Raw genomic sequence first — 13,793 nt, forward strand, 5'->3', positions numbered from 1 at the left:
CCTGCAGTATTCAGCAGGGGCAAGCTTTCCAAAGGCCTCTTTTAAGTTAATACCCATTTATTATGCTGTGGAAGAATGAAGGCTGGCTGTATGTTCCAGCACAGCTAAATCCTGTTTTGAAATGCTTGCTCATTGTGTCAAGCAGAGGCAAATGTAGGGTAGCTTCCCCCCCCCCCGCCCCGCCCCCAGCGTTGCATACAATGAAGCGGACACTGGCAGGACTGCATTTTTTCGCGGCTGTAATTGATTAACCAGAAATGTTGCCTTACGAAACCGAGGGAGACATTCGGCAAATGGCACGCTGCCTGTATAGCAACTTCCCTTAGCAGAGAGGTTCCCTGATGCACTTTCCTGGACGAATGGGAGTTTTGGCTTGCAATATTGCCCAGGTCTTTGCTTATTTTTAGGAGGAATTGTTCGGGAGCTTGATATAAGTGATCCCGTATCAGTCTCTACCTATGTCATGTAGGATCTCATCACGCATTTCAAGGGTGCATTTCGGAGCTCCCTTAGGATAATTCTCTCTCTCTCTCTCTCTCTCTCTCTCACACACACACACACACACACTTTATTTGATAGGCTGGCGATCTGCTGCCTCAAGCACTGGGCTGAAAAGAGTTGTGTATCTAGGGCAGCAGCCATGGCGAAGGAGGGTCTCTTGCCTGTAAGCTGCACTGAGAGAGAAAACACATATGCATTCTTTAGCCGTGGCAAAGGCTTCTTCAAGTTGTTTTTTCCCCATCAGGGAGTCCTATTTCATAGTCAGCGCACTGCCACAGACAGCAATGTTCATAACCTGGTTTTCTACTTGCCTTCAAGAACACAGCAGAAAAGCCTTTCAATCTTCTTAAACCTATGCCTCATGGGTTGTTGCTTTTCTTTCAAAGTAAAAAGAGGCAGACCAGCAAAAACCTACAGGTGAGACTTTCCCCCTCAATAGGAACTTTAATGACCTGATTTTAAGAGGCAACAAGGGCCTCCCTTAGACCAAGAAGGCCCAAATTTTGGTTTATGGACCATTTTACAGTTAAGGCTGACCCATGGCACTTTGGGGTCTGGAGCAGAAAACCCAAATGCACATGTGCAGGCATGCGCACACTTCTCCCTGGTTCACAAGTGGGAACAGTCCACAGGGAATTTCCCTAGCCCAAGAAGCACACTATTCCGGATCCCCCAGAGGCATTTGCCCAGGACCTTGCCTTACTGTAGGACCACCTCCATTTACACCTCCTGAACCACCAACTCAATCTAAAATACAAACCAGAAAGTCATAAGGTCACAGGAAGTTCCCTTATATTGACACAGACCAATGGTCCATCTAGCTCCATCTTGTCTCCACCAGCTGGTAGCAGCTCTCCAGGGATCTTCTGCCGTATTTATTTAGGGTGACCATGCAAAAGGAACAGGTAAAATGGCTGTGTAGTAATTTATGCATTTTGCATAATATACCCAAAGAGTTCAACTCATACTCTGGACAAATTTCAGGTAGCTGACCTTGGGCCCACCTCAGCCAGCAAAAAAGGCTGGATTCCAGTTTTACCACAAAAACATGTTTTTGATTGGACGGGGAGCAAATAAGAACCATTAAGACTTGTGTTATCCAAAGACTTCTCGTCGCATTATCAGTCGCCATTTTATAAGTAGGAAGGGCTCAAGGCCATGGGGAACCCAGGAAAGTAACTATGGGCTTCACGTTGGCAGGCGAAGTAGCAGGCAAAGAACACCGTGCCAAAGGTCTCTCTGATTCAATAAGTTACTGATGAGAAAGTTGAAGGAGAAAACAATGGGATGGTGAACAGAGAAGGACAAGCGAAATACAATTTAGAGCAGATATATGGGGAAACCTGTATCATTCGAGAGCTGAATTCCCTCATAGTCAACATCCCAGAGGTCAATGCCAGCAGTGGCCAGGGGCAGGGGCAACCGGTATTCAGAGGCCTCTAATACAGGAGGCAGTTGATGACTTCATCCTCCACAATAACATCTGCTGTGACATCTGACGCCACCCTGATTAAACTCAAGAGCGGAGATACAGCAAAAGGGGCAAAGAGGAGTTGCAGCAATCTAAAGACAGGATTACGGGGGTGTTTGCTCGGCAATCTCCCGTCCTCTAGCCATTCCAGTTTCGGTTTCTTTGAAAGGGAGCAAGGTGCAGCAGAGATCACTTCTCCAGGAGAGCAGAGTACTCTGCAGTTGCAGCTAGGAAAATTTGCTGATTAGTGGGCGGCCTTGAACAACATGGCGTAATCTATTCACAGCACATGGGTGAGAGTATGGCCTTATAGTATGTCTAAAGCAGAACCAGGCGATATGAGTTTGGTCTGATAATAAGTGGGATTCCTGTGCAAAGGGCACAGGAACCACACAGAAATTAGTCCCTTGCATTAGTACATCTTGAAGGTATTTACAGCTGAAAAACCTTCTCATCTCAGTGCATTTCACCTGTATGTATAGCACATTTCCACACACAGCTCTCTAGACCTTCAGTAGGTACCAACATGGTGTGTAATAGAACTCCTGAGACGTTGGTATGTGCAAGGAGTTGATCAAGTTTGGTCCCACGAGCCAAGAGGACTGGCAAATGTGCCATGAAAACACAACAGATGCAGGTCCTCCTATCCAAGCATAATGTGTTCTCATAAAATAGTTTGTTAAGCAAGTGTTTGCATAATAGGTTGGTGATTTCCATCAATTCCTATGAGAAAATTTCTAATGCGCTCCCAACCACAGAATTTTTACTCCAAAATGATGTTAAAAACCAGGGGAACCTTCTGAAACCTTGCAGAAGGCAAACATGGAAGGAAAAATGCTCTGATTTGTCCAATCTCTCCCGCCTTTCTCCATGGTTTTCAGTGAAACGGCTGCTGAGGACCAGCAAAACACAAAAAGCAAGGCTTGTTTAAGGTGGCTTATTTGTTTACAGTACTATAGGCAGGCCCAGCTCTTCAGAAATCTGAATCTGTGGTGTGCATAGCAAGGTTTGTGTACTAATTCCTCGTGTTTGGATAACTGAATTTTCGTATAATAAGTGTTTGTATAGGAGGATCTGCGTCTATGTTCCTGTCATGTGTATATATATATATACCACAGTCCTCAGCCTTTCCTCAGCAGAAGGGTCAATCTGAGCAGTGCTCAATGATGTACATGGGTTCAATGCTGTGAGGCCCTTTATCATAAGCTCTGGTTGTATTTATGATGGCCATCTTCAAATATCTGAAGGGCTGTCACGTGGAAGGTGGAGCAAGCTTGTTTTCTCTGCTCTGGAGGGTAGGACTTGAACCAATGGCCTCAAGTTACAAGAAAGAAGATTCCAACTAAACTTTAGGGAAGCTTTTAATGTTTAATAGGTTATTGTATTTTAGTGTTTTGTTGGAAGCTCCCCAGAGTGGCTGGGGAAACCAAGACAGATGGGCAGGGTATAAATAATAAATTACTATTATTATTATTATTACTTCAGGAATAACTTTCTGACGGCAAGAGCTCTTCAGCGTGGAATGGTCTCCCTTGGGAGGTGGTGGACTCTCCTTCCTTGGAGGTTTTTAAGCAGAGGTTGGATGGCCATCATGGATGCTTTAGTTGAGATTCCTGCATTGCAGGGGGGCTGGACTAGATGACCCCGGGGCTCCCTTCCAACTGATTCCATGATTCTCTCATCTCAAGTTCAGACCATCTCTTTAGTTTCATGCAGTTACTTTTCGTATCAAAATTCAAGAGAACAGAATCGGCACGACCTTTAAAAGGATTTAGAGAGGTACATTTTACGTTCTTGCTCCTTAACATAACTCCCGACCCTCTTATCGCGTCTTCACGTTACGAAGCGAGGCGACCAAGAACCCCGCTCCCTCCCCTCCCCCATGTGCCAGGCACTGACTCATTCTTCCCCCTCAGCTTGAACTCTCGCGAGACTCTGGCCCCGTCTTGTAAACGCGATGTCCTTTCGGGCGCTGGTAGTTCTTCGATCGTAGCGGCCGGCCGGGGAGGTGGCGCGTAGCGGGGGGGGGGGGGGAATGTTGAGAGAGAGGGAAGAGACGTGGGGAGGGGGAGGTCACCAAGCGCCATGACAGACAGGAGCCCGGAACCAATGAGACCGGCCGAAGTCAAAGCGCGCAGCCAATACCGCGGCGGGGTGGGCGCGTCCTCGCCGGCGGCTGATTGATCTCAGCCTTGGCGACGGCGTTGTTCAGTCGGAGCGAGAACATTCTAGAGGTAAGTGCTCGGCGGCCATTATGGCCTGCCCCTACCCCTCCTCACCCCCCCCACCGCCCTACGATCGCGCGCGAGCTCCCAGTTTAAAAAAAAAAAAAAGAAAGAGAAAAGCGCCTCGGTTGCCTCTACGGCAGGTTTTGCCGAGCCTTGAGGTGCGCGCGCGCCGTTCCTCCGCCCCCCTCCGCGGCTTCGCGCGCCACCCGCGCGCGCGCCCCCGCCGCCAACCCCATCTAACAATGCTGCCTCAGCTGACTGTATTTCCCTCCCGGCAGAGCAACCGGCACGGCCGCTCCCGCTGATCCCGCCCGCCTCAGGACGCTCGGACCCCCCCTCCCCTCTTCCTGGCGGTTGCGGCGCCGGCCTCCTCCGCCCTCGACCACCGGACACAGAAGAGAGCGGATATCTATATATATATATTTAAGTAATATACGTCTAATTTGAAAGGACTGCAGGAGGAAGGGGAGCAGGAGGAGGAGAGGAGAGGAAGACGAAGAAGAAGAAACACCACACCGCCCCCTTCCAGCGTCCGGGTGCTCGGTGGCTACACCTCTCTCTTCCCCCCCTCAACCCCCCGACGTCGCTCATCGTTTCTCCTCAACACCGATTCGGCCTTCGTCACAGCCCCGGGCGAGCAGCGTTGGGTTTATGTCTGTATTGGACGAAAACGGTGAGTCGCGAGGGAGGCGGCGGCCGTTTGAACAGGCGTGGGGGGGCTTGAAGGGGCTCCCTCTCCTGAGGGGACGCGGCGGTTGGTCGGGGGTGGGAAATGCGGGTCGGGGGTGGTTTTGTGGGAAGGCGAAGCGGGGCCTCAAGAGGGAAAGAAACGGCGGTGGGGAAAGGAGTTGGGGTGGGGGATAGCGAGGGCGGTGGGGGCGGCCATGGGGCAGAGGCCTCTGGGGCCCCTTTTCGTAAGGTTTTTCACTTAAATGCGTCGCTATGATAACAATAAGCCCCTCATCTCGTTCTCTCGTGAGGGGGGGGTGTCTGAGAGCGATGTCGCGGCCCCCGTCCCTCATTCCGCGGTAGGAAAGCGGGGCGGTAAGATGAGGCGAAGGGGTGTATAATAAAGACGGTGGTCGCCGCTGCGCTTTTTATCCAGGGTTCTTCTCTTCTTCTCCCCCCCCCCCACGGTCGCGGGTTGCTCCACAAGATGGCGGCTGCCAGGTCTTCCGCGCCTCCCTCCCTCGTGATGCTGGGCGGAGGGAGGGGCGGCGAGGGAGACGCGGTGGTTGGGGAGAGTGCGCGCTCTGTGGCGCAGTTCCTAAACCCGCAGCGCCGGGAGGGTGGAGGAGGGCGAGGGCTCCTTTCTCTCTGTCGGTCGGTCTGTCTGTTTCTCTCCCGATGCCTCTCTTTTTCCCGGGTTCAGAGAGCGACGCGGGGCGGGGGAGAGGAGATCGGAGAGAGGAGAAGCGCCTGCGCGGCACGCTGCCGCCCCTCGTATTTAAGGCTGACTCAGTGCTTAATTGCTGCATTTCTGAGTCATTCCGACGCCTGGGTGAAGGGGAGGTGGGGTTTTTTGGGCTTTTGTTTTTTGGTTTTTTTTATTAAACCGAAGGGAGGGAGGGAGCGGAAGTGCTCTTTATACGCGAAGGCCTCGTGGCGTGTGAATGGCTTTTCTCCCCTGCAGGTAAAAGCATCACGTTTTCTTTTTCCTCCAGGTTCCAAAGTATTTAGTATAAGGGTTTTGCTCCCCCCCCCCCCCGTATTTTTGTTCCTTTTTTTACTTTGGATCTTTTTTGGGGGGGGGGTTTCATGCTGCTGCAGACACGTGTTTAGGTCATGTGGTGGAAAGGGTGGGAGAGCAAAGTTCCATGCTTGAAACCGTGTCTGCTGTGTTACTGGTTGTTTTGGCGTAAACAGCTTTGATTCGCTTAAATAAGCACAGGCAATTGTTCTTTATGGCAAGGGACTTGTGTAATGAGGTGGTTCAGATAAATTTTAGTGGTGCTGATTAAGTAGGTATGGCCCCACTCCAACATTCGCTTACTAGCACAGTATACCCTTGAGGATACAAGAGACTTAAAATATGTAGGAGGTGCCTTTCATATGAACTCCCACTGAAAGCAAGTGCTGGTTCATCGTTAACATTAACTGGTAAAGGTTTAATGAAAATAACCAGCTGCTAAATAGGTGCAGAGTGACTATGCAATGGAATGTGTCAAGTTATTACTGTTGCAAAGTAAACGTAAGAGTCAACATGCAACATAAAAGGCTTATAATTATACCAAGTTCACTGTTCTTGACACAAGCAGGCATAATTCACTCGTGTTACTTTTACAGTTGTTTGGTTTTAATATTCTATCTGCCCATATTTCTCAAGCAGCTTAACAACCAAGTAGAGGGGATGGAGAGAGAGAGATATATATAAACATAAACTTATATAGTGTATAATATTATAAAAAGTTGTTCCTCGCATATGATTGTTTAAAGATACAAAAGGTTCAGTGGACTACTTAGACTTGGCAATGCTGTGTTTTAAGAAAAAAGTAGCCTTTGCTCACACATACTTTAATTCTGTCTTGGGTGGCAAATGGAAAAAGTTAACAATGACATTTTGCTAAAGTTGACCTAGCCCCTAAAATGGTTTCCAAGCACTATCTATTGGCATTGGCTGAGTCTTGCATGAATGTTATCCACAGTGCTACAGAAACTAAATCTTGCTTCCTTAATTTGCAGAGCTGTTGCGCAGCCATTGGTACCTGTATTGGGGAAATATAGCATACAAGCAAGAACCTCACAGCCTCGGTGGCGAAAAATTTTTCATGTCAGAGACCGAGAACTCTTGCAGTCGTTTATGTCATCACGTCTTCTCCAGACAGAAGATACCAAAAAGTTGCAATCAAAGATCTCTCCATCTTATTGATAAAGCTACTAATAAGCCAAAATGTCTGTCAATGTCAACCGCAGTGTTTCAGATCAGTTCTATCGCTACAAAATGCCCCGTCTGATTGCCAAGGTAATTGCTGCAATATTTAAATTTCTTAAGGCCTAGCTTGAATTTCAGCTCGTTTAAAACTCCTGAAACAAAAGAATTACTGCTTGAATTGAACTGGGTTGAATAAGTATGTTTAACAAATCTTCTCTTCCTAGGTTGAGGGCAAAGGAAATGGGATAAAGACAGTTATAGTCAACATGGTTGACGTTGCAAAGGCGCTTAATCGGCCTCCTACGTGTAAGTTGGTGCATAGATATTTTACTCTGCCATCCTTTCTTTTCGTACAAGACGCTAAAAACTTGCATATGTCCTTTGTTCTAACACAACACAAATTTGACTCGCACAGAAAAATCAGGCCTTGCTCAGATTGCTTCTGTATCAGCCAACATACACAACCTTGTCTTTTTGTCTCATGAAGTGAATAGAAGCCCCTAAGGCGAGAAGGAAATAATGTAGCTTGACACGACAAACAGTACTTTTAAGATGACACAATGTTAAGTTTTGTACTGCCTTATATTTAACAAATAGCAGTACTGATCTGGTTATAAGCAGCTCTCCTAAATGATGCTGTTGTGGGCAGGGAATTTTGACACTGCTCTTCAGATTGATACTGAAACATGCTGTGGTTAAAAAATAGTTCCAACTTCTTTTTTTAGTGTTATTACTGTATCAAGAGCCTGCTAATGTTTTAAACATAAATTGGGATGCGAGAAAAGCAATTGCAGAGCCGTAATGACTTTTTTCTTTTATTAGATCCCACCAAATTTTTTGGTTGTGAGCTGGGAGCGCAGACCCAGTTTGATGTTAAGAATGACCGTTACATTGTCAATGGATCTCATGAGGCGAATAAGCTACAAGACATGTTGGATGGGTTCATTAAAAAATTTGTTCTCTGTCCTGAGTGTGAGAATCCCGAAACTGATCTGGTAGGTACTACTTTCAGAATGTTCACAGGTGTCTTTTAAAGACTGACAATATAATTTGCAGTGCATTGTCTGAAAGTGGCTAATGCTGGAGTGCCACACATTTGTCTAGTCAGTGCCAGGATAGGAGGCTGCCTGTAAATCCTATCTGCAGTGCCATAAGTTATTTAATTAAGAAATGAAGTAAATATACAGCTGAGCTTTCACTTTAACTGGAGGTTTCCTTGCATAGCTTATGCTTCAGCATTTGTACCAGGGGACACAGTAATGTGAAGTCATTGAATACATGACATTGCAGTCCTATAGTTGCATATATAGAAGTCTTGCTGAACTCACTGGGCCTTTTGAATAGAGTATGCTAGTTAAATTTTGTCAGATTTCTCCTCCTTAAGAATAGAAATCACACAAACATAGCAAATTATAAGTTAACTGAATTTCTTTGCATAGAACAATTGGTTTTAGCTTGCTGTACAAGGGGCCAGTCCAATTGGAGTAGGGTTTTGGGGGGCGTGTTTGCGTGCCTCATTCATGTCTTGTCCTGGACCATTGGGTGCTTGAAAAGTGAAATGCAGCACCTTGAACTGAATCTAAAACTGCATTGCCTTCCCCAACTTGAAGTTCTGCTGAGATGCCTCCTTCTTGGGGGGCAGGGGAGTACCAACACTCCCAAAACTGTATCTCTCCATTGACTACTGTGCAAAGGAGGTTTTTTTGGTGTGTCACCATTTCAAGAAGGTCTCGGAAACTTCCTGTTTCCTGAACCTCAAGACCTTGCTGTGGTTACCACACAAGAGGGAGAAGGGGCTCTTTTGCAAGGTAATAAGACCTTTGAACATTGAGTTTTCCTTCCCCTCCAGGCTTTTAGAGTAGCAATGAAAAATTCTTACTTTGCATTTAGTGCCAAGGTAATTAGGAAGATGGCAGGCATTAAAACTACTACTTTTTTTTGACAGCATGTCAATCCTAAGAAACAAACCATTGGTAACTCTTGCAAAGCCTGTGGCTATCGAGGCATGCTTGACACAAACCATAAACTCTGCACATTCATCCTCAAAAACCCACCTGGTAAGTGAATAAATTCCTCTGGTTTTGGTGCACCAAAGGACAGATCATAAATTAGGCTGGCAGGGTACCATTCTTTGAAACTATTTTATGCAAGCAACACTCTGTGGCAGATAACTACTTGTCTGCTTCAATTTAAGCTTGCTATAGTAAGCATAGTCTGACCTATTCCAGTGGCCTCTGTAGGTGAGGCCATCTGTTATATAGACTCTTAACATCCTAGCCATTGCTGTTATTCTCCATGAGCAAATTCTGTACATCCTGGTCTACATGAGATGAGAGCACTGCCTTCTAGTTTTCTATATTGTCACACAGAGTACTTTTTCTGTAACTGCAAGTAGCTGGTCAACTATTGTCAACACTTTAGGTTATGCTGGATCTAGAAAAGTTTAGTTCTGTAACACACACAATTAGTAGCACTCTGAATGTTCACTTAGAGGTGATTGGTTTTGGTATTTCTTTTGGTGTCTGACTCGGAGTCAGGTGTTTTCCATGTGTCTTTTCTAAAAGGCAACCTCACAATGTTGGCTTGAGAAAAAGCTATCGCCCCAAAAGACATATTAAGCAGTCTTGCCAGCCCCTGGTTCAGATGAAACTAAGATTATGCTCACCTGAAAACAGTGAAGTAAAATTTCATAAGCTATATTTAGAGGTGTTGGGACAACTGTGACTGAAACTGAAACATCAGATGAAACTGTTTGAAAGCAGCTATTGAATGAAGACTTGTTAATGTTTGCAGAGAGCAGTGAGACTGGTACAGGCAAGAAAGAGAAAGAAAAGAAGAATAGAAAAGGCAAGGATAAAGAGAATGGTTCTGTGTCTAATACTGAGACACCATCCCCACAGTCAGCAGCACCAGAAGAGCTTAGTCCTCCACATGTGGTAAGTACACATGGTCAAATTGAATGAGAGAGAAATGTCTTGATCAGAATGTATTCCAGGTCATTGCTTACCTATATATGAGAGGTGTGTGTCAAAGTGGTTCTTTGTGTTACATTTATGTTCTCACTTGTTACATTAACCACTTTTACTTTTCAGGATGATGATGACGACGACTGGGGTGAAGACACAACCGAAGAAGCCCAGAGACGCAGAATGGATGAAATCAGCGATCATGCAAAAGTTCTCACCCTGACTGATGACCTAGAAAGGACTATTGAAGAAAGAGTTAATATACTATTTGACTTTGTTAAGGTAAAAAAGGATATTAGTGTGCTCCTGTTGTGCTGAAATGACATAACCTTTTAACTAGAGTAGCTGGCTCATTCATTAAGTGAACTAACTATTAAGGAATTTAGGTATAGCCAGCATGGTTGCAGGTATAGTAGCATGTTTTTTATATTTTCAGAAAAAGAAGGAAGAAGGTGTCATAGAAACATCTGATAAAGATATAGTGGCAGAAGCAGAAAGACTGGATGTCAAAGCTATGGGACCCCTGGTATTGACTGAAGTCCTCTTTGATGAAAAGATCAGAGAGCAGATAAAGAAGTACAGGCGACATTTCTTGCGTGTAAGTTCTACCAGTGATTTATCATACGCCTAAAACATGGTGAAGCGACAGCATTTAGAACTCAAAATTAGAGTGACGTACAATCAAGCTGCAAGTTGTATTCTGTTTCAACAATTGATTTATTTGCAATGCTTTTCCTGCATTTGTTTACACTGCTCTGGTAAATTAACTCCAGAAAGTTAGTTACGCACTCCTTCCCTCATTAGCCATCTCTTGGTTTCTATGCTGGGTGATAGGGCGATGGCCTGTGTGTCTGGTATGGAAATAACTGTGGGTGGTTCAAATTGGATGGAGTATTCCATGCCTCTGCAGGAAGCCCACTGAGTTTCATCACTGGATGCGGAGAAGGCAAAGCATCCTGCAGCCCCAAAGTAAAATTCAAGTGTTCTCTTGCGACAGCTTGCTCATTGGTTTGGGTAAACCCTGAGTTGCCTATTGCAGTCTGGGAAGTGACTAATAAGGCTCGTGTATGCAAATGGATTTCTGTTCCCTAATCATCCCAATTCATTTCACAGTTCTGCCACAACAACAAGAAGGCTCAAAGATACCTTCTTCATGGCCTGGAGTGTGTGGTAGCCATGCATCAGTCTCAGCTGATTTCTAAAATTCCACACATCCTGAAGGAAATGTATGATGCAGATCTTCTGGAAGAGGAGGTCATTCTGAGCTGGGCGGAAAAGGTCTGTATTAATTACATAGCAAGATAAATCTCACAAATAATCAAACTTGTAAATATACACCTGTTTGAATGGCAGTGATGGCATTTATGAATTGTGTGATTGTGCTGCAGGATTTTGCTCTTTGATAGAACTTAATATCCAAGAGTACAGAGGGAGGGAAGGAGATGGTAGCCTGGGAAGGGGGATGAGACAACTTGTACATCGGTACATAGGATCCTCCCTTTAAAAGTTTGGGGTTAAAAATTCAAACATTGATTTCTCATGCCTGTGGAATTGTATGCACTGACTGACCCACTCCTCTGTCACATTTCCAGCCCAACTGCCCTCCATAATGTGGGAAGAGGCAAACCTCAGCAACATGTACTCAAAGATATTAAGTTCCAAGTTGTTCATTAAATGTTGAGGTAAGGAAACAGTGCAGTGCATAGAATTGACATCAGTCTTCTCTTGTAGGCCTCGAAGAAATATGTCTCTAAAGAGCTTGCCAAAGAAATTCGTGTCAAAGCAGAACCCTTCATTAAATGGCTGAAAGAAGCTGAAGAGGAGTCATCTGGCAATGAGGAGGAAGAGGATGAAGATGAAAATATTGAAGTATGTGTTAAGCTCAGCTTTGAAAAGTTGGTTAAATCTATCTTTAAAAATATATGTAGCAATAACCTAACGGCAACTAAGTCTTTGATTTGAAATAGGATTTTGTACTCCCATGCAGGCATATTTACTGTAGTAGCCATCTACATTTAGAATACCTCAAACTTGTTGACTTCATTGCACTAATGAAACCTACCTCTTTGTGCAGGTGGTGTACTCCAAGACGGCCAGTGTACCTAAGGTTGAAACTGTGAAACCTGCAAACAACAAGGAAGAGGACATTGATATTGATGCTATTTAAAGTGAATCAATCTAGTTTCCAGTGTTACAGTGCATATCTCTCTGCATCTCTTACCGGAAGTGCAACATGTGTGCACAAGCTGTAATAGCTAAACATCGTGCTACACTTCTTGAACTCAAAATGTATCTTACCATGACTGGTATTGTAACTAAGTTTAACAGATGAGAGGAGTTAATACACCAGCAAACTGATCAAAGTTTGCTGTACAGCATGTTTCTTTTAAACTTTGTCTTGGACATAAATACTTGGAGCACATTTATACAGTTGTGAAAAATAAAGGATTTGGTTTTGGAATCTTCAGTTATGACACATTCCTGGTAGTTATTCATGGACAACATTCAGTTAATGTGGCAAAGAAACACATCTAGAATGGGACTCGGTGGGGTGGGCTTGATCTTGCTTGTTGTATCATTGGATGAGGTGTCTGGTCTGCCTATACAACTCTTTACTTACATTTGCTGCCAAACATGCTGTGGAAGAGGAGAACTACTGTTGTGGGTGGAACAAAATTTTCACCACCATCCTGACACTTGAGCAGCCTTCCTCTCATGTCATCCTAATTTCAGTTATTGGGCCCATTCAAAATGAATACTTCCAAACTCTTGGAACATTATGTGAAAACTGATTGAAGATAAAAAGGATCAGTGGAAAGGATCACAATTGACATGTAGAAAATAAATAGTCTTAAGTTTTGGTCCAAGAGATGTCACTTGAAATGTCTGTCATGTAGCCTGTAAGTAGCTATTGATTTCTCAGACAGATTAAGCAAACTCTAAATCAGGCCTACTACTGTTCCCTTTTTCTTTAAGAATGGGAATAGGTCCCTTTTTGAAATTATTTCCCTCCAAAACGTTGAAATGTTAACTAAATAAGGACTCATTCTATGTTACCAAAACAATGTAATCAAGGGTACTTTTTTAAATGAGAAGAACACGAGTTTCTTGGAAAAAACCCAATGGAAAGCATAAACTACTTTGCAGCTGCTACACTCCTAAGGATAGTATTTTGCCCTCTCGGGGAGTGCAAACTCGAGTGCCAGACCTCTTCCAAACATGCAGGATTAAAACTGGCTTCTGGGGAAATTCCTTGTTCTTGAAACAAGTCTGCACATGTCCATAAAACAACACTTTATCTTGAAGTTTTGGTTGTCTCCATTTGTGGGATGGATGATAGTATTCAGTCAGAAAGAAGTTTGTCTTTACTTCCTCCTGTTCACTTCATACCCAAATATTTGTTGTACAGGTACTACTTTAAACCCAAATAGGTCACTACACTGTCCACTAAGGAACACATTTTATGTACTAAAAGTATCAGAACAAAAAAAAAAATTTCCTTCCAGTAGCACCTTAAAGACCAACTAAGTTAGTTCTTGGTATGAGCTTTCGTGTGCATGCACACTTCTTCAGATACAAAGTATCAGGTTCACATACATCAGACTATGTCTTAGTAAACTACTTAAACTAATGTCAATAGATTTATTTAGCATTGCACTGTTAAAAAACATTTGGAGATCCAGCAACTCCTTTACTAAATGTTCTTGCAATTTTATATGCTCAAAAGTTTTGAGGAAACACTTCGTTTAACAAAT

At 44.3% G+C, this 13,793-nt stretch overlaps 1 protein-coding gene across 4 annotated transcripts; it reads left to right on the forward strand.

Annotated features, from left to right (window-relative positions):
• The first annotated feature begins 3,903 nt into the window (after positions 1–3,903).
• Positions 3,904–12,505, forward strand: EIF5 (eukaryotic translation initiation factor 5). 4 transcript variants are annotated; one of them, XM_083617705.1, is made up of 12 exons: positions 3,904–4,206; positions 4,651–4,873; positions 6,883–7,162; positions 7,297–7,378; positions 7,895–8,067; positions 9,018–9,129; positions 9,866–10,008; positions 10,165–10,320; positions 10,475–10,636; positions 11,152–11,316; positions 11,770–11,907; positions 12,113–12,505. In XM_083617705.1, the coding sequence occupies exons 3-12, from the start codon at positions 7,091–7,093 to the stop codon at positions 12,203–12,205; spliced, it is 1,296 nt and encodes a 431-aa protein (XP_083473831.1). In that variant the 5' UTR covers positions 3,904–4,206; positions 4,651–4,873; positions 6,883–7,090; the 3' UTR covers positions 12,206–12,505. The 4 variants fall into 4 exon arrangements, with proteins under 4 accessions (XP_083473831.1, XP_083473829.1, XP_083473830.1 ...); XM_083617703.1 differs by having other exon boundaries at positions 3,950–4,206; positions 4,479–4,873; XM_083617704.1 differs by lacking the exon at positions 3,904–4,206 and having other exon boundaries at positions 4,312–4,873.
• Positions 12,506–13,793: the final 1,288 nt, after the last annotated feature.

Source organism: Podarcis filfolensis (assembly GCF_964270895.1).
Source record: "Podarcis filfolensis genome assembly, chromosome: 1".
In the NCBI taxonomy this organism is placed as follows: Eukaryota; Metazoa; Chordata; class Lepidosauria; order Squamata; family Lacertidae; genus Podarcis; species Podarcis filfolensis.